The 21449-nt window shown below is 36.9% G+C and overlaps 1 protein-coding gene across 16 annotated transcripts in view; it reads left to right on the top strand.

Annotated features, from left to right (window-relative positions):
* Positions 1-21449, top strand: part of SYNE1 (spectrin repeat containing nuclear envelope protein 1) — a 450580-nt gene that overhangs the window by 300770 nt on the left and 128361 nt on the right. For 12 of the 16 annotated variants that reach the window (XM_041744178.1, XM_041744179.1, XM_041744185.1 and 9 more), the window contains 5 exons: positions 1856-2023; positions 2237-2398; positions 8780-8986; positions 10809-10982; positions 13820-14011. In XM_041744178.1, the coding sequence (XP_041600112.1) occupies positions 1856-2023; positions 2237-2398; positions 8780-8986; positions 10809-10982; positions 13820-14011 (903 nt within the window). The remainder of the gene's footprint in view (positions 1-1855; positions 2024-2236; positions 2399-8779; positions 8987-10808; positions 10983-13819; positions 14012-21449) is intronic. The other 4 variants (XM_041744182.1, XM_041744181.1, XM_041744177.1 and 1 more) reach the window with 1 other exon arrangement.

The following is a 21449-nucleotide window of genomic DNA, read 5'->3' as shown; positions in this document are numbered from 1 at the left end:
GATGGGATTCCGAGAGTCGTTGGGAGGGTTATCTTTAAGCAAGGAAACTGACAGTGTTAAGATAAAGGTGAGTCTGAGAATAGACAGATTTTTGGAAACTTGAGAAGTTTCAGGAGTATCTCCTCAGTGGCTTCAGCTGCGTGTCTGTGCATGTGTGTGGAGTGTATGTGTATGTGCCTGAACATGCACACGCATGCACTCTGGAAAGTAAAATTGGATTGAGTACTGCTTGGGATTTTCCAGATTGGTAAAGCAGAGTTTAAGGGGAGAAGGAAGCAAAGGTGTTGGCAAGAGAAGGGTTTGAGTAACTTTAGACATAGCTAGAAGTGCACATGGGGTGAACCAATTCAGTGATGACAGGCTATCATGTTCAAAGGGTGGAGGATGGAAGTGGGGTAAAAGTAGGGCAGGATGAATGGGGTGAACTAGTGGGGCAAAGACTTGAGAATAGCAAGGAAATCTACTCAAGATGGTGACAGGGTTTGACGGGCACTGAGGTGGACACTTGACGGGATGAGCACTGGGTGTTTTTCTGTATGTTGGTAAATTAAACACCAATAAAATTAATTAAAAAAAAATAAAGGAGAACTGAACCAGGAAAAAAAAAAAAAAAAAGATGGTGACAGGGTGACAAATGAAGAGGAGCCAGTGTCATAAGTTAAGGCTGAGGACTTATCCAGAAGTTTCAACAACAACAAAACAGGTAGAAGGCCTCATGGCCACTCAAATATGACTTTATTTAATCCTCAGAACTCTCTAGTTTTGTACAGATGAGAGAGCTGATACGTGAGACGTGAGTATAGCTACTTAGGAGGAGAATTTCCCCTGGAATCTCATTTGTCCTGACTCCTCAGGTGTCAGACTCCTGAGTGAACTCTTCCTAGTACACAATCCTGCATCTGTTCTTGTACAGACTGCAAAACACCAGCCCCTTCTTGTTATTACTTTTATTTCCCCAGTGGCTGGTACCTTCTTCAAGACTTTTTATCAATATATTATTATCAATAAGGTATTTTATATTCATATACATAATAGTCTTCAACAGTATAATTGCAAAAGCAATGAACTTTATAATAGAAATTCCTAGAATATAAACATTACTTACCAGTTCAATTTCTATTTATATGTATAAATAAGTATAGAAACAATTGAAAACACATGAATTATGTCTTGATATAGTAGATTCTATTATGAATACTAAAAGATATGTAATGTTACTTATAACCCAATAAACTAATAAAAAATTCAAAAGTTTTGTTTTTCATCATTCACTTTGATTATTTCTGGTGTACTTCCAGGAACTGATTGGAAGGAATTCCTTTTATTGTTTCTTAGAGTAGTTTTAATTTTCAAGGTATTACATTTTATTTCATTTAATATTAAAATATTTTAATTAATTTCTGTGAATAATGAACTCACAAATACTGAAAATCTGGCTATATCTTAAAAATGACATAGATTTAATTTTATTTAAATAAAGTACATTTTAAAATTATGCAGAACTATAATCAATTCATTAAAAAACATTTTAGGAAATAAAGTGGATTCTCTCTTTTTTTTTTTTTTTTTGCCCTGCTGGTTAATCAAGCTTTAAACATGTGTACCACTCAAATCCTTTGTATATTTTACCAAATACAAACTAAGAATGACTTTTGACAACTTGAAATATTGGTAAATCTGTTCATTTTTTAATAGAAGCCAAAATTCAAAGAAGTATACTAAATTCTATAGTTTATAGCCCCTTGGGACAGAGGTGAGTCCTAAACCTTTACTCCACATGACAGATAGTACCCAGAGCATGTTAACTTAGACTCTGTTTTCCTCCTGAGTGCAACACTGGGCTTTGTACCCACAGGACATTGCTTATTACCAAGCACTATCTGCTGAGAGGTTACAGACTGATGCCGCAAGGATCCACCCCAGCACGTTGCCATCTCAGGAGTTCTACGAACCAGGACTGGAGCCATCTGCTACTGCTAAACTGGATGATTTGCAGCGTTCTTGGGAAACCTTAAAGAATGTGGTAAGTCTCTGAAGCATGGAATTGTTTAGTGGACCAGCCACAGATTACCTTAGCAATTGTCTTATGAAACACATGCAGAGAGTTTACACACTGTCCACAGTTGAATACCCTCTGTTGGGCCACAGAGGTAAGAATGTCACATGAGGAAAGAAATGTCATAATCTACAAGATAAGGGACTAGGAAACATTTGGTAATATCCTTTTCTTCTCTAGATAAGTGAAAAGCAGCGCACTCTCTATGAAGCTTTGGAACGCCAGCAGAAGTACCAGGACTCCCTACAGTCCATCTCCACAAAGATGGAGGCCATTGAGATGAAACTCAGTGAGAGTCTGGAGCATGGCAGGAGTCCAGAAAGCCAGATGGCTGAACATCAGGTAAAAATAGCTATGACTTCAGTTTCCTGCATGATTAAGTAGGTGCACGCTCTTGTGACTAATCAGCCGGCCAAGTGGCCAAGCATGTTTTTGGGAGAGCAGACTGACCTTTTTTTTTAAATTATTATTATATCATTTCTTACAGAGTAAACAATATTCCAAATGGTGGTTGTTCCCACCACTGCTTCAGGGAGGGATCTAAGAGGGAAAGATAGAAATTCAGACCTTGAACTTAATTAAAGAAAGCTGCATACCTTGGCTTTGCTTCTTTATGTTTATCACATAAAGTACATTTCCTAATAGTTGCCACATCATTCTATTGTTGTTGTGAACTGTTGTAGGAATAAAATGTACCCCTCACCCTCCTTCTGTGGTGACTGTTGTTTTAAGAAATTTAGCCAGCATGTGTTTAGCAGCTTCCCATTATCATTAGAGAATAATTCTCAGACTTAAGTGGACACAAAGGCAGTTGAAGAGTAAGGATTCAAAGTTATAATCTTACAGTTGTCCCTGACTTGAATCTATTTTTAAAAAGTTATATAAATGAGGGAAAGCTTAACTTTACATGAGAAATAGGGATGATTACATTAACCTAACTTGGAAAGGTGTTAAGAATGCATCAATTTAAGATGCATGCTAAGAAAGTGCATATATTAAGATCTAGTCAATGCTTTAGCAGTATGATCAAGTGTACTATTAATATACAATCAGGTATAAGTGGGAGCTAGAGGTATTGAGGTATTCACCTAAATATGCAGTGAGATTCATATTTCACTGACACTGAAATACTACTTGATCCTGAGCAGAATGAAGGAGCATGGGATAACCGTATAAAAGGCAGAGGAAAAGAAAGTATTTTTAGATGCAAATTAAGTGCTATAAAAGCAGGATATGAGATGTTTATCTGTCAAATACTGGGTAATTTATTAGCTTTAAGAGTGAAACTCTGTACTTTGTTTTTTTTGGAACCCAGGATGACCTTGCAATACATTGGTTGTCCATATGTATGGTCTATTGATAATTCCATTCTTGTACAATATAGGACTTTACAGTATAACCCCAAAGTAAGAACATTTCATCTAGAGACAACATATTGAGAATTAGGGGTTTCAGGTTTTTGACGCTCTTGTAACTTCTTAAGTTACAAGGGACCAATGTGTATAGCACCCATTTTTAGGCCTTATTTTGCTAACACTGCCTTCTATGGGGCTCTCTGCTATCCCAAAGTCATTCATAGTCTGGCTGGGAAGGGTGCTGTACAAATATAAAATGAAAGTCAGTCTTTGTTTACCTGGACCAAACCAAACATGAGGACAGTCAGGGACTTTGGTGACTATTACATTGCAGTTTCCTTCCAAGTGCCTCAGTCCTCTTTATGTGCTACTCCAGTTTTCAGATGGTCAACTGCCATCACCTCTTTGTCATCTGAAGTGTTGTCTGTAGAGTGCCAGTGTGCTTTCTGGGATTCTGTTTGCCCCTCTGCCCTCCAGCCCCTTGCTTCAGTGTGCCTAAAGGGGGAGGACAACTTACCTCCATTTGATTACAGCTTTCCTTTAAACATTCAAAAGGAATTTGGCATAAGTTGTCCAAAGGCTGCATTAGAATGAATTTGAGTATCACAGGCTCATATTATCAGGAGCACATGCTCCAGGGTTTACATACTTAGACTCTTTCTACTTTTGAGTCATCTCTGCCTTTGTTCAAAGCTCATCATTCTAGTGTCCCAGGTGTGTGACAACAGCTTGCAAAGACCCTTCACTAGATCCCCCAGGATTTAGAAACTGCATAAAAGAGGATCCTGGTAGTCTGTCCGGACACTCCAGAGTTCCTAACTGAAAATGCAAATTAGCTGTCAATCACTGCTACCACCCCCTGCCTCTCTGGCATTGGTGTGAAAACATGCATAAGCAATGTAGAGCAAAATTATTATTTTGTTCAAGGGTTTTAATGGAGAAAACTCAAAATTGTATATTAATGCTAAGTATTAAGTGCTAGAAATGAATCTGTGACTTTTTTAATACTTAAGGCCAACCCCTTGACTTTCTGTGTATTTCTAAATTGAGAATGGTAATGCAAACAATTCTAGCAGTGAGATGTAGCTAATTCCATGATGATTACCCATCATTTGAATGTAACAATTATATTAATGTTATTATGAGAGGCAAAAAATATAGAATGTATTATTTTTCATATAATTGCAAATCTAAAATTTTCCATCTGACCTACTTTTGCCATCTGTACCTATGTTCTACAAATTCTGGGACAGAGCTGCCCACGTGAAAAGCTAATGGTATCACAAAGTCTAAATTGGTTCTTAGCTTCTGGAATGGTATTTTAAAACTTCCAAGAAGTGTTGTAGAATTACTATTTCTAAGTTCCAGCTGAATGTGGATGAGGAAGCCCAGTATACTTTTTTATATTTTCTAAAAATTAGTAGAAACACTTAAATTGTAATTTCTTTCCCAACACTTTCTTGGAAGTACTAATGTTTCTTTAAAAAGCTAATCTAATTCCTATATTTATCCTCTAAACGTTTGTCTAAATCTACTGAATTTGGGTGGAGTGCTGGGTCTTTCCTGTTATCTTCTCTAAATTGTATGGTAGATCTAATTTTAAGACATTAATACAGTTCATAAGCTCACTTGTGGCTGTTCTAAGTGATAAGTCCTCTGTCATAGAGACCTTCATAGTCATAGGCAGTTAATGCTTTATGGGTATGTGTTGTCTTTGGCACATTAAGCTCAGTGATGGATAGATAGTAAGCAGAGCACTGAGGTAATTTTGTTATTGTTTTTGCTTCTTCAATATATATGACAACTCAAAAGTTTGAAACGAGCTATGTTCCACATAGTTGATAATTCTGAAAGTCACAATGAAATTCATGTTTACCTTTGGTGTTAAATCAGACGTTAACTTTATGTTCTCCCTAGAGTGAGTCATTTTAGAGAAGCCAAGGTATTTCTCTAAACCACAGAAGTGTCATGCACATACCCTCATTGTAAACACAAGTCAGAAACCCAAAGATGTGTGTTTCTTCTCCTTATTTTAGTTTTAAGTCAGATATTGTAAGGCAACAGCTGGCTACCAGGTGAGACAGAGTTAAGGGAGTAAAGACATATTTGACTGCTGGATCTTTTTGTTTAAATTGAAGTGATACTCAAATCACATAAAATTAACTCCTTTAAAGTGTACAATCAGTGGCACTTAATGCTTTCACAATGTCATACAATCACCCTCTCTCTATCTGATTTCAGAACATTTTACCTCAGAAGAAAACCCCATGTCCAGTAAGCTTAGCTGCTGGATCTTGAAGTTTAAAACTACAGCTACCTTCCAAAAACAACCACTCTCCCTTGAGAGTAAACTGAAGCATATGAATAGGGAGGCTTTACCCTAAGAGGATGAAAACCAACAGTTCTAAGATTCCTAAACCCTTTTATTCCTTACTGCAGAACATTCAGAGAGCTGTTTTAGAATGTTGTGAGCCTACAACAGAAGCTGGTGATTTCACTGTACACTGGATTGGTCAAATCCACTGAGGTTAAAGGAGGTGGCTTTTTTTTCTTCCTGGTTGCTTCATGATTCAGATACCGATTTTATCTATTGTGAGTTAGAATTAAGTCAACTAGATGTATTGAGCACCAACTACATGCACAGCTGAAAAGAACAAACTTTCTCATTAATATATGGTTTAAAAATGTGCTTTAGGGGTGGAGTGAATTACCAACATGTTGTGCAAAAACAGCAATGGGATTGTAGGTTGCAATGATGGGAAATAGATAAAGGAAATTCTATCAGGTCTTTTCAGAAGCACAGATTAAAAAAATTTGTAGTGGCAACAGAAGTGGGCAGAAGGCACTGTAAATATAAACACGTGTGAAGAAAGCCTGGAGGAGGTAACGCAAATGAACATGGTAGAAGATAGTGGGGGATTCTCCTTGCTTATACAGAGGATCAGTGCCAAAGGAAAAGAAAGACATAATAGGGTTAGTCCAGTTATGGAGAATCCTTTAAAAGAAACCAAATAATATGAATTTTATATATTTGGCAATAACCAAAAAATGGTTATGAAGTAATGGAAAATAATTTACTGGAGAAAAAACATTTTGAATGTATAACAAACAAGTTCAGTCTTTAAATTCATTACAATTTCATTAAAATCCTCCAGCAAGTTCTCTGGTAGAGACTGACAAACTAATTCTAAAATATTTTGCAAGGGGTACCTGGGTGGCTTAGCTGGTTAAGCAGCTGCCTTTGGCTCAGGTCATGATTTCAGGGTTCTGGGATGGAGCCCTGTTTCAGGTTCCTTGCTGGAAGTCTCCTTTGTCTTCTGACCAACAAGCATAGGAAAAAGTGCTCAGTTTCATTAGTCATCAGGGAAATGCAAATTAAAACTACAATGAACTACTACTATGACCTACTAGAAAGACTTAACTGGAAAAGATCCACAAACCAGGTGATACTGGAGTACCATATAGCAATGAAAATGACCAGCTCTTTTACAAATGCAACATAAGCAACTTTCACAATCATGGCAGGGAGTGAAGAAAGCTAGACATAGAACAGTACCTCAGGCATGATTTCAAACAGGCAAAAGTAATCTATGATGTTCAAAGGTAACACTGTGATGATCTTTGGGAAGAAGGGAAGTTGTAACAGGGAGGAGGTCAAAAGGGCTTATAGAGCCCTAGGAATGTTCTGTTTCTAGATCTGAGTGGTAGGACATAGGTATATGCAGTTTGTGTAAATATATGAAACTATATATACTTAGAATATGTGTACTTTTATATATAATAATATAAATATTTAATGTATAGATGTTTACATGATATATAGATGTATAGAATAACTTCACTATAAATATTTTTAAAATCGGTTGAGTATGGTGATACTTGATATTAGGAGAATAGAGGGGTTTTTTTGTTGTTGGTTTTTCATATTTGTTGAGAGCCCATTCTAGGAGGCACTGGGCTTAGCCTGAAGCCTGCAATCCTGTGGCAGAGCTATGAGCTATGCAAATATGGATACATTAGAAACCATGAAAATATGGTTTAATATGGTTTTATATGAATATGAATTCATATATGAATTCAAATATTAAGCCAGTATTTCTTTATTTGAAGTGCTGGTGGCCCCTCATGTGGTAGGACCTGTTTTTTTTTTTTTTTAACATACCATTCAAATTCTAAATAAGAATTTCTCCTGTCAAGATTCAAGTTAAAGAGTAAGTCATAACATACAAAAAAAAAAGGGGGGGGGATAAAAAAACATGTCTATAATTGTGATGGATGCAAATAAAGAAGTTAGTGTGCTATTTGCCTGAAAGAGCTGGAGGTCGTAGACTAAGTACAGAAGGCAGAAATGTAGCAAGCAAGAAGGGAGTATGGGTAGTAGAAGGGTGGGAAGTGATGAGACATACCAGTAGGGTAAGGAGTCTGGCTCTTATTTTACAGACGATAAGCCACTAAATATTTTAAAGCAGGGGAGTGAGAGGCTCTGATTACCTTTTTAAAAGCTTACTCGAATTGCTTTGTGCAGAGTGGACTGGGGAGACTAGGTAAGCCTGTAAAGCAGGAAAGCCACCTGTAGACAGAGCAGTTCAGAGAGCCGGCTGAATTGGGATGGGCAGAGGAGATGTATAGGATGCGTCATGGAGGAATTGGTGTTGGATTGGATATGGCAGGTGAAGGAGAGGAGGTGTGATGAGGACTCCTAGGTCCTGAGCTTGAACAATGAGAGAGTGCTACATTTCACTGAGATGAGAAAGACAGAGGAGGAAGCAGGCTTTGTATGTAATACTCTGGAGATACCCAGGGAAATGTATACTTGGAATATAAAGCCTAAAATTTAGAAGAGATGTCTGAGTAAGGGATACACCCCTGTGAGCATTTAGCGTTAGAAAGCATTTGAAGCTTCAGGAATGGACAGGAGACAAATGAGATGTGACAACAAAGAAACAGGTGAGAGATCTCCCTGGTTATATAATATGAGCTTTGGGTTAAAGTGTGGTATTGTGGAGGACTTGGGGAAATTTGAAATGGAAAAAAATCACATTGAGGAAGAAAGTAGTGAGTTGTTTTCAACATAGAATCGTAGAGTCGGACTGAGACTGAGCATGTCCCCACTCTTGGACTGCAGGAGAGCCTAATTGAAAGCCAGAAGGATTCGTTAACTTGTTCAAATCCATTTATGTTAGGGACACAAATGATTTTGAAGTCAGGAATGCCCTTTCATTTTGGAACTTAGGTTAGTGGGACTCCTGTTTGCTGGCTAAATGACCTGCATGTGAAGTATCTAACCTAATCTCAATCGATGTGAGACTCAGCTAGGGACACGATTCCTCAGTCCAAAAAAACTACATACAGGAGTGTGATTCCACAGTCTTCTTCACAGGCACTGATGGATGAGATTCTCATGCTTCAAGATGAGATCAGTGAGCTCCAGTCGTCTCTGGCAGAGGAGCTGGTGTCCGAGTCTCCCGAGTCCGACCCCGCCGAACAGCTAGCCTTGCAGTCCACACTCACTGTCTTAGCCGAGCGGATGTCCACCATCAAGATGAAGGCATCAGGGAAGCGACAGCTTTTGGAGGTAACAAGCCACTCTGCAGGTTCCCCTCACATCCAAATTAACTCTTCAACTTGTGTTGACAAGCATGCGAGTCATTTACGTGATCTACATTTTTAAGGTTTCCCACTCAGAAGAAGCTGGTATTGTGTGTGTCTCAAGGAGGGTCTCATGAATAGAGCACTGAGTCAGTGTGTAGCCTTCAATGTGTCTTTTCACTACTTTCTGACTCATTTCAGCATGAAAAATTGAGAATGTGGAAAGCAAAACTTGGTAGACGTGAGCCTTGTGAAGAATAATTGTAAAGGTTTGCATAATGGTTTGCTCTGTTTAAATAAGAGCATTTTATGACTAGTATTACTAATACTCTGAAGAATAAATCCTTAGTCACCCTTAGCCAGTTTAAGCACATTAGTTCATGAAAATAGTTTTGCAATTCTGGTTCTCATGTTACTTAACCTTAACATTATTTAATAGATAAATTTTGGTAACAATAACATGCAAAATAAGTTATTTTGCTTTTTCTTGTTCTCTTATCATTCCTGGCCCTAAACATATGTGATGTTCATATTGTTGCTCCTATAAATTTGATTAGACTAGAGACTGCTTAAGGACCTTTAGAGTATCTGTCTCCTGGTATCTCAGGGTCAAGCGGCTTCTCTGGCACATAATCAGTTCTCAGTTATGTTCTCAATTTCTTATTATATGAATTTAACATTATTTAGCTGCTGGTTATGCTGTAATTCAGTTGAACACAGACCTATTGTTGGGTGTGTAGGCTCTTTCCAGTTTTACCTATTATAAGATTAATCAAATCATATACTCATTTATTTTTTGTATGGGAGACACTTAAAATCAGTGTGTTAGCTTTATTTAATCTCTATTTTCAACTATTTAATAAAAACTGAAATTTAAAAATAACAACATAATAAATTATTAATTAAATAATTTTTAAAATAAGGTATTCCCAGTACTTGTCTTAAAAATTAATTTTTTAATTCATTAATATTGTCCCTAATCATACTTTGAAATCCTTGTGGAGTTTTAAAATGAAGTGATTGGCTTGGAGGGTTGTTTTTAATATGAATTATTTGCCATCATTGAGAAAACCCAGAGACATAACCAAAAATTTGAGTTTCCTCCTTTACTTAAGAAACTAGTACCACTCAGGAACACTGAGTGTTCCTGTAGGGAATCACTTGCCTGAAATCACATTGTGGTGCTCTGAATGGGCTTGCCCACCACTCCTTATACTTTCCCAGACACTAAGGTAAAGTACCTATTGCCATTTACTCTCTTATGCCGTTGTTTCATTCTAATTGTTGGTCAATTTCCATTATTTACATTATCTGCTAAGCCCCATAGGTATATTATGTAAGAAGCTTAAACTCTGGGTTCATGTTAGTATCATCAGAGCTTTTAAAAAATACTAAACTTGAGACTCACTTCCAGAAATTCTCATTTAGTGCTCTAGGATGTGACCTAAGCACGTTTTTTTTTTTTGTTATTATTATTATTATTATTATTATTTTAAAGATTTATTTATTTATTCATGAGAGACAGAGAGAGAGAGAGGCAGAGACATAGGCCGAGGGAAAAGTAGGCTCCATGCAGGAAGCCCGATGTTGGACTTGATCCCGGGACTCTGAGATCACGCCCTGAGCCAAGGGCAGATGCTCAACCACTGAGCCATCCAAGTGTCCCATATTATTATTATTATTATTTTTAACTTTCACAGGTGATTCTGATGCACAACCAGGACTAAGAACCTGGTGTTCTGTATTGTGTTGCATCCTAATGATTTTACCTCATGGTGATGTATGTTACATTCTACTTTATTCATCAGGAGAAGTTAAATGATCAGCTTGAGGAACAGAGACAGGAACAGGCCCTGCAGAGGTATCGCTGTGAAGCCGATGAGCTGGACCACTGGCTCTTGAGCACTAAAGCCACTTTGGACACAGCACTGGGTACAGCGAAGGAGCCTATGGACATGGAAGCCCAGCTAGTGGACTGCCAGGTACAAAAATGGTCTTGAAAGAATATTCCAACATCACAGAGAATACTGTGTTTAACTACAGAAATTATAACAGTAAAAAGACTTGATATGGATATATGATTTTTCTCAATCTGTATATTGTATATATTTATTGTATAAATATAGCATATATTTATGTATTTGTATATATGTAGAAAAATAATATCTTATAAAAGATTAAGTGAAATTCAGAATTGGACTTATTAGTCTTTTGAAAAATTTTACCAGTGGTGTCTACTCTTTAGAAAATCTTTAGCTTCCTAAAGGACATTTTTTTTTTTTAAAGACTGTAAATACTAAAACACTTATGGTATCTATATTTAGTGGCTACTAAGGACTACAAACCCAATGAAAAGAATTAATATCAGTAAATCAGACTGTGGATAAACAAAAAAGGAGGTGCCCTTAAGTGCTCTCTTGCAATATTGGTTCTAATTTGGATATATTACTTGGACAACTTGGAAAAACTCAGTTACAGGCAGATAGACAGATAGGCAGATAGGAAGGTTGTCTTTTGGAACAGAGAATTTCCTTCCTCTAATGTGAGGTCTTTAGGAATTTTTTTTTAAGGATTTTATTTATTGATTCATGAGAGACAAAGAGAGAGGCAGACATATAGGAAGAGGGAGAAGAGGCTCCCTCTGGGTGCCAGGAACTCAATCCCAGGACTCAGGGACTCAATCCCAGGAAGCCAGGATCATGACCTGAGGTTCAAAGGAAGATGCTCAACCACTGAGGCATCCAGGTGTCCCAAGGTCTTTAGGAATTAATGTAAAATGACATTAAGGTTTTTATTGTAGCATTTTTTTTATCTCTTCATTATGGAAAATTTCAAACACATGTATAAGTATAGAGACTAGGTAATGAACTCCAATGTACCAATCACTGAATTTCAATGATTATCAAAAGAATAGACTTCACACATGGCTGAAGTATGTCTAAAAGCTCTTTCATTTAACTAGCAACTATCTAGTAAGACTTCCCTAATCTACAGGGTTAAAATATCAGTATGTGTGACTCCATATGTCTCTTATTTGGAATCAGGAAACATGAAAAAACCATTAATGAATGAATGAATTCTTTCTTCTTAATATGTAGTATGCTATTTTGATCATTCCTTTTATTAGATTTTAGATTTATTGCAATATTGATCATTATAACTGGGATTTTTAAATGGTCTAGGCAATTTATTTATGTGTATTCAAAGCATTGTTATTCTCTGCCTGGATGGTAGAGAATAGAGAACCACGTGTGAATGTTTTCTAAATTATTTATATCATCTTTTCTAAAGTTTCCTTACTGGAAAGAAACATCTATTTTTTGCATTCCCTTCTAAGTGCTTAAAATTAGCACATGTACTAACTAGCATTCTAAAATTATATTTTACCATTACTCCTACCTCTCCCTTTTGGATGTCTCTATTTTTATGGCTATGCATAAATTTCACAATTCAGATAATATATTTCAGGATTTTTATGAAGCATTGAAATGGTATTTTGGTAACATTTTTAGAAACTAGAACCATATGGAATCACACAAATACACAGCAGTTCTTCAGTCAATTCAAGTGTAGTATTTAAGCCAGTTGTGTAATTAGAACTGTGGCTGTTATGAGGGTCCTATTATGACTGTTGGGGCTCTGGGCACTTTGCTTCTGTGGGCTTCTTGCTCTATAAAAATATTAAAAATTGTATTTTTAGTTTATAACTACTTTGGTCCAAAGACTAATATGATCTAGAGTGGATTCATTATTACATATTCATTGTTATATTCATTTGTTTCTTCCGATTTTAGAAGAAATTAAAATTAAGATTTTTATTGGGCCTCTAAAAGTATTATGAGCCCTTATCGCTGTGCCAACTGTGCCTAGTGGTAAAGTCTTGATATAACTATATTAGTTTCTCAAAAAGAATCTTCAGGGAATCATCCGTTAAGCCCCATTTCATTAAATATTTCATGCTTTCATTTAGTTCTAGTTTTTTAGTTTAAACATATACTCTTAAAAGTTGATGGCAGTTTTTCTGATTTAAAATACTTTTCTCATTAGTAAATATCTTGATTGAAATTAGAGAGTGCATTTTTTAAAAGTTCAGAGTTAAGGAATATAAAAACAGAAGGATTTCTGCAGAAAATAAAATGATTGTTATCTGTTTACCTTTGATGTTTTTATCTTGTTCTTTTTTAGTTTTTGTTTTAAACCTCACTTTGGAAGAAGGGAGACTAGTTTGCTCCTTCTCAAAATTTAGCCTGTATTTGAGAAGAAAAGCAGCCTTAGAGAGTTGTCTCAGAAAATGAAAATAAAATTCTTAGGAAAACTTTTAGAAATGTAAGGTTAAAAATGCATTATATAAAAACAAAAAAAAAAATTAAAATCAAGAAATAAGAGCAACAACCTGAAAAAAAAAAAAGCAATGTCTTGAAAGAGAGAATAATGGTTGATAATATGATATCTTTACTACTATTTGTCATAAGCATCACAATCTAACACTAAAATGGTAAAACAGTTGGAATAATGGGATAAAGCAAAGGTGTGGTCTTTTCTCCTTATCCCTTGGCTATATGAAATACGCTTTTGCATGCTTTTAAGATGTTTTCCATTATATAACATCTAATCTTAAAGACAAGAAAAATTAGGAAGCTCAAAGAATCTTTGAAAATCTATAACTACTCTTCAGGTCTGACAGAAAAGTAGGAAAAAAACATGAATGCATACTCTTTTGGTGAAAGACTAGAAGTATTGTGTTTCGCTGTGAGAAATGATCTTTATGTGCAGAGACTTGGCAGGGTGTATGGATTTCATCCTCGTTTTGGTTTTCCAGAACATGCTGTTGGAAATAGAGCAGAAGGTGGTGGCCTTATCAGAACTCTCAGTCCACAATGACAACCTGCTGCTGGAAGGCAAGGCTCACACCAAGGAGGAGGCTGAGCAGCTTGCCATAAAGCTGAGAGTGCTCAAGGGGAGCCTCCTGGAGCTGCAGAGAGCCCTGCACGACAAACAGCTCAACATCCAGGTGAGGGCTCCAGCCACCCAGTGCTCCATCCTAAAACATGGCCGCCAAGGCGCCTTTTCCCAGCCTAGGATCTGTAAAGGAAGAGCTGTGGAATGTACATACTTACACACACTTTGGCACTGATTTCAGATAGGTTTTGTAAGGACTGTTTGAACCCATAGACCCAAAGCCTGCAGTACAGGAAAAGAAAAGATCATGAAAATAAATACCCATATTTAGCAAATATACTATTTAAAAAAGTATTTCAACATAGGTCATAGATTAAGATATTCTATGACATTTTAATATTTTTCTTCTATTTTCCTACATTCTATTTTTCAGATATACTTAGACTTTTTGACTTAGGGCTCATACCTTACATTGTCATATATTCCAAATGAATTGAACCATTTTATTCTCATGTAGTGACCTTAATATTCCCAAATAGTGATTTCTGTTTTATATCCCTGGAACTTTTGGGGGCATAATATTAGCCTAGCATATCCTTTAACTTTCCTTCAATTTCACCCTTTCTGTGTCCTTCTGTTTTAGATTTACCTCTTGGCTATACACTGTTGGTTTTAAACATTTATCTAATCAGAAAATCTCTGACATTGAAAGGACAGGCTTAGCCCATTTAAATTTACTGTGATTACTGGTGTGTGTAGATGTCTTTTATTTTACTTTTAAAAAATTTTTGTTCTCTTTTTTCTCCTTTATAACTTTTATTTTTAAGTGGTTGACTGCTTCCCCCCACTCCTAATATCTACTCTTTACCACCCATACCTAATAAATTCTAAGTTTATTTCTTAATCTCCTTCTAGGGCAGTATAATTAGAACCTTGGAACACTTTCACTCAGACTTCTCCTCATATACCTTTCATACTGATACTGTCCAGTATTTTAATTTTGTTCTTTTTAATCTGTAAAAATTAGATATTGCTATTGTTATCCTATACAAATATTAAGCAAACATTTATTGAGAAGCAACTGTGTGTCAGCTGCTATTTTATACAATTGAGTGAAAGAGCCTGGAAAATAACTACCTGTATTTGTATGCCTGTATTTATAGCTATATATTCCTGACGTCAAAGGATTATGGTTGGAGGAAATAGACAATAAATAAAATTAAAATACATTATTATATATTAAGTTAGGAGATGATAAGAGCTATAGGTGAGATACCATAAAGTGGATAGATGGGGAAAGGCAATCTGGTTGGATTTGCAGTGCTAAACAGGGTGGCCAAGAAAGCCCCCTAAAGTCACATTTGAAAGAGTGAACTATGCAGATATGAAGGAGAGAGTTCTATGCAAAGGGGAAAGCAAATACAGAGGCCCCAAGGTGAGATCATCCTAGGTCTGTTCAAGAAGGCCATTGTGGCTAGAATGGAATGAGCAAGCGGAGAGTGGCATCAAATGAAGCCAGACACAGGTAACAGGGAACATGGTAAAAGGATGTTATAGGCATTGTATACACTTTGGTTTTTACCCTGGGGAAAATGAGAAGCCACTGGAGTGTTTGGGAATAGAGGAGTGATAAGATCAGCTTTTATCCACTATAGGGAACCAGAGTAGAAGCTCAGACACCAGTTTGAAGACATGGCATAGAGGTTGAGGTGATGAGAACTTCCTAGATTCTGGATAACTGTGAAGGTGAAAACTATCTGAGGAACAGATATGGGGAGAGAAAGAGTAGTTAGATCAATAGTTTAATTTCAGATAGTGAAGTTTGTGATGTTTATTCAGTGTCATGTAGTGGCTGGAGTTCAGGGGAGAGACCTAGAGTCATCAGCCTCTAGGTGGTCCTCCTTAAGGTATGAGGCTTTATGGGATCCCAAAGGATTGAGGAGAGATGAAGACCAAGGTCCTGGAATCAGGCGCTAGAACACTCCAGTGTTATGGGTTTGGAAGTTGTGGAGGAGCCTATAGAAGAGTGTAACAAGGAGAAGCCAGGGAGGTGAGAGGAAGATGGAGAGTTTGGTTCCTAGAAGCTACTTGCAGGTAAGTGGGGCAAGATGAAGATTGGGAGCTGACCACTGGATCTCATGATATGTAGGTCTTTGGTGACCTCAACAGTAGCTGTTCCAGTTGTATAGAGAAGGCGAAGACATTCAAATGAAAGTGAGGATAAGGAGGGACGGGTTGGAGAAGAGAGCAAGTGATTCAGGAGTTTCCCTATGAAGAGTAGCAGAGAAATGATATACTTTAGAAAACATTTTAAGGCGATCCCTGGGTGGCTCAGAGGTTTAGCACCTCCCTTTGTTTGGCCCAGGGCGTGATCCTGGAGTCCTGGGATCCAGTCCCACATCGGGCTCCCTGCATGGAGCCTGCTTCTCCCTCTGCCTGTGTCTCTGCTCCCTCCTCTCATGAACTCTCTCTCATGTGCATCTCATGAATAAATAAAATCTTTAAAAAAAAATTTAAGATCAGAAGAATGTGGCATGCCTACATGTAGATGGAAACAACTCAGTAGAAGAAAGAATGATGAAAAAGAAGTTGATAAAAAATGTGTAGGAGGGAGAAGATAGGACCAAAGGGCCGGGTGTGGTCTCAGAACTACAGTACCAAGGAAACCTCTTATCTTCATGCAGGTGCTGGCGGGAGACAGGGCACCAATATTGTGGTGGAAACTTAATGAACATACTATTCTGCTTGCTTTTGTTTTCTCAGTATAATGACAATTTTTTTTCAGACTACACTACATATTTTCAGTTCTTTCTGCTAATAATATAATTCTGTGATCTGGAAGATCAAACCTGATCAACAGAAAACTATTAGAAGCAATGGAAGAATTTAGTAAGATGACTGGCTTATTTTAAAAATGGAGAATCCAGGGGCACCTGGGTGGCTCAGTCGGTTAAGTGGCCGACTGCTTGATTTCGGCTCAAGTCATAATCTCAGGATCCTGAGATGGAACCAATGTTAGGCTTCACACTGAGCTGGCAGTCTGATTGAGGATTATTTTTCCTCTCCCTCTGCTTGCTCTCTCTCAAATAAATAAGTAAATCTTTTTTAAAAAAATATAGAATTTATAACTTTGCCATGTACAAACAAAAAACAACTTAGAGAAATAATAGTTTTCCATCTGTGATATCAACAAAATATGAAATATTTGGAATCTCAACAAATAATATTTTAAAACATGAGTAGAAAAAATGTGAAAAATGGACAGATAAACTCTATTCTTAAGAATATAATATTTTAAAGATGGCAGTTTTTTCCTGTACTAGCATATATGTTTAAGTTATTTGGAATGTAATGCAATGATATAAAATGTGACAAAATGATTCCAGGTTTCCCTGGAATAAAATAAATGTGAAAATAACCATAATATTCTGAAACTGAAGAATTATGAGGGGCTAATTTGATCTTACCATATGTTAAAATACAATATTACTATAATTAGAATAGTTCGGCATTAGCACAGTAAATGGATCAACAAAAAACTTTACAGAATACATATTCCAGAAAGAGACCTCAATATTTAAGGGAGATTGATTAATGGTTAATGTAGCATTTCAAATCAGTGAATAAAATAATAATAAAGTAATAGATGAACCACTTGAAATATGATAAACTAGGTTTCCTATACCATTCTTTGCAGAAAAAAAGGTCATCATAGATGGACCAAATATTTAAATGTAAAAATTTAAACCTGTAAAGTTCTGGATATATGGGTATTTTTTTTAAAAATCTTAGGATGGGAAGGATCTATGCCAGTATGCCCTAAGCCCAAAATTTTAGTTTCTTTAAAAACTACAACACAAAAATGAAAAAGTTCTATTATCACCAAAAACACAGAAACCAAATGAAAAGACATGGACAAAAAGGGAAGAAACTGCATAATTCACATGTCAAGGAATTAATTCCCTTAGTTTCCACAAATCTTTTGTAAACCAATATGAAAAGATAGAAATATGAACAAAAGATAAAGAGACCATTCAAATGAAGAGACGAGACCTACAAATGGCCAGTGAATGTATGAAAAGATATTTTAACTCACTGTTGGTTAAATAAATGCAAATAATGACAAAATACAGCTTTTCACTTTATATTTACTTACTTCAAAATGTACATGCAATCTGACTTTATGAATCAAAGCAACAAGAAAAGTGTTAAAAATATAAAATTAGAGAGTAAGGAATATAAAAAAATTTTAAATTGTAATTAAAAAATTAAATTTGAACAAAATGAGGTTAGTTTTCTAACTGTAAAAGTTTATACTAATTTACTTGGCTTTATAGAAAAGTATCATCAATCTAATATATAGTGCATTTTTTTTTCCTAATGGTGTTGTATGAATGAACCTTATCTCTAAAAAATCCAAATCAAAGGAAAGACTTCAAGGTTTCACATCTGGAATAGTAATTTAAAAAGCTGCAATTACCCTAAAGGCAGGTAGGAAGGGAGGGGGAACCTGATATGCAAGTGGCACATGTCAGGATAAAAGGGGGTTTGAGGGGTGAGGGGATAAGGATACACTTTCCAAGGCCTCAGGCCTGGTAAAGGCATATAAATGAGTGAAGCAGGCCTAGTCAGAATCTTGGCAAGCTGGTCTCACGTCAAGCAGTTATCTTCAGCTCCATCTATTACAGAAGATTTTATAGGCTGCATTGCTAGATCTTTCAGAGAAGGGACATTTGGATTATTTTTAAAATCTCCCAATTTTAAAACCCTGTCATTTAATTCTAAAAATTCTAAATTAAAATAATTTGTGTGCCAAACAGAGGGCAGACTAGATTCTTTGACTAGCACTTTGCAACTGCTATCCTAAAGTCTCCCCATCCTGGTGTACCACCTCTTGTCTTGTCTTGTATGGCCATAAGCACACCATTTCTCAGTGCTGCTTGCCTACAAAATGGTCAGATCTATCACAGTCATCTTTTTAACTAGTTGGACTTCTGTATATATCAAAAAATAACCAATCCCTTGAGTCCTCCACCCACTAATAGATTCCTTCTCTTTATGAAGGGACAGAGACATATGGGCATGTAATACTCTCTTGAATCTTTCCTCATAAAAGGTTAATCATTTTCACACATTATCATCCTTTGAAGGAGCAGAGTTTGCCCTATATAAATAGTGAAACGCTTTGTAAAGAAATGTTTTACTTAATGTTTAGCATTTCCAATCCTCACTAATCTTCCAAAGAATGTTCCTGGCAACCGTGGTTACTGTTCTTGTATTTCCAAAATAAACAGCTTATGTAGCTCCACCCCTGGGGGACTCTAGGGACTAAAGCTGCCTTACTTCCTCTTTCCTTAGGTAGGAGAGAAAATGGTTATCAGACATATTAGAATGTAATTACCATTATTCTATTCCTTCTGTCAGTGCCTTCTCATCCCCATGGGAAAAGGAATGAAATTTGAACTGGATCCTTAATCATTTTTTGTTTCCTGTGGTCCAAGTCTTATGTTTCAAAATGGCTAAATCAGTCAAAGAAAAATTTACTAGCTGAAAAATGGAACTTAACCACATTAGAAAATACATACTAAACATCTGCTTTTGATGCTTCTTAATTTTTGTTTCTCTAAAGCTGTGGATTCAATTAGTGAAATATGACTCCCCTTAGATTTTAAGTCTTAGATTCTGAATATGTGTCTGTGCATGTAAAACTAGTTAAGCTATTCTTAAGATCTAACATTGCAATTGTTATTTTTCCAAGCACAAATTTGCTGTGAGGAATTTGGAAAAAAAAAAACCCAAAAAAACAAAAAACCTCTTAATCAGACAGTAGTAACCTGTGCAGAAGGGTGAGGTGATGCCCTTGAGAGGTTACCATATGAGTCTCTAGGCTGGGCTCTGAAAACAAACCTTTACTGAAGAGCAAAGCGAGGGAGAGTGATCGGATGAGGCATCAGGTCATGGCCAGGGCCACCATTTCATCAGCTGGGGCAGCTTTCCCTAGAGATAGCATTCAGCCTTGTACACTGACTTCCTTGGGGTCATTCTCCACAGGTCCCCTTTGACCTGCTGTTTCATCCTTACCAGAAGAGCCACAGTCTTTCAGAGTTTATGTTGGGTAGATAGTACATTCTCAGATGGGAGAGAATCTGTTTCAGGCAGAAAATTACTGGCTTCAGTGCTGAAGAGTGCCCATTCACCTCATACCTCCTACCTTCAGGAGAATCACTGCTCATCTGTAAGAAGCATTACTGGAGGAGTGGGGAATATACTGAATGGGGTGTTTCCAGTCACCCATTCTGAAGGTCCTGTGAAATGCAAATGGAATACTTTAGGCCCTGGCATCCCCATTGTTCTATATGAGCCATAGTTTCTTTCTGGGAAGCTGGATCATCTTAAAGGAAAGGAAGTTACTTGTGAGCTAAGGTGGCTCAGAATCTGGGAGAGGATTATGTATCATTTTACCTGTGGGTTTCATGGTTTCCTTCCGTTCACTGTTCTTCAGGCACTGATACCAACATTACAAGTTCATTATCTCCACATTATCTCAAACATTTTGCAATTTAATCATGAGACTAATGAATAAAACAGAAGAGTAAATTGACCCCATTTATTTTCCTTAACAGGGTAAAATTCTGAAAATAAGAGGAAGAGAAGGGTCTTTGTGGGTGATCAAGCTGGATGACCTAGAGCAGCTGGATCCCAGTCCATGGTCAGAAGTAGCAATGAAGAACCAAAGGACTTAGATATAGGAGCCCTGGAGCTTAAGGGAGCAGGACCACTCCTTTGCGGAAGCTACTTGTAAACTGTCCCCCTTCCCTGCCCCCATGGTACAGCCACACTGGCCCCTTCACTTGTGGTTGCTCTCTCTGAGATGCCAGATTCCTCTCTCTCATGGTCTCTGCTCCAACTGTTCCTCAACTTGGAAAGCCCTCTACCTAGGTCTTTGCCAGGCAGGTGGTTTCTCATCGTTCAGTGCTCAATGCAGTTGTCTCTTCTCAAGATGCTCTCTCCCTGACCAGCCTAAGAAACCTTCCCCTTCACTCTCTATGCCATTATCTAGTTTTAAGTTCTTTATGGCTCTTATCTCAACTCATCTTGTTTATTATCTGTCTCCCCAGAAGGACCCTGGCCTGGCTTCTTGGCAGAAGATGCCTAGAATAGTGGCAGACACACAATGCATGGTTATTTAATAAACATTTAGTGAATGAGTTATATTAAGATTGTGTACTTTATCTTTTTGACATATATATACGTATGGGTTGACGGATTCTCATTTGAACTAATTCCATTCTGATATGCAGTGTTAGAGGGCCTTTCAAATTCCATCAGAATCATCAAGCATGATGGATAAATTCCTGCCTCAGTATTTAATAATTACTCTTGTCTTTCTCCCTTAACCAAACATTATCCACGCCAGCAGTGGCAACAGATGACAGTGGGGTCTGGTCTGGGTGGTGATAGTAGAGGAAGTGAGATCTAGAGTTATATTCTCATGGAAAAATTTCTGGAATATCTGTTGACCACATCAGTGAGCTAAAAAAGCCTAGTTT

The sequence above is a fragment of the Vulpes lagopus genome, chromosome 2 (genome assembly GCF_018345385.1).
Source record: "Vulpes lagopus strain Blue_001 chromosome 2, ASM1834538v1, whole genome shotgun sequence".
In the NCBI taxonomy this organism is placed as follows: Eukaryota; Metazoa; Chordata; class Mammalia; order Carnivora; family Canidae; genus Vulpes; species Vulpes lagopus.
The sequence above is the reverse complement of the archived record's forward strand: the minus strand, read 5'-3'. Positions and strand labels throughout refer to the sequence as shown.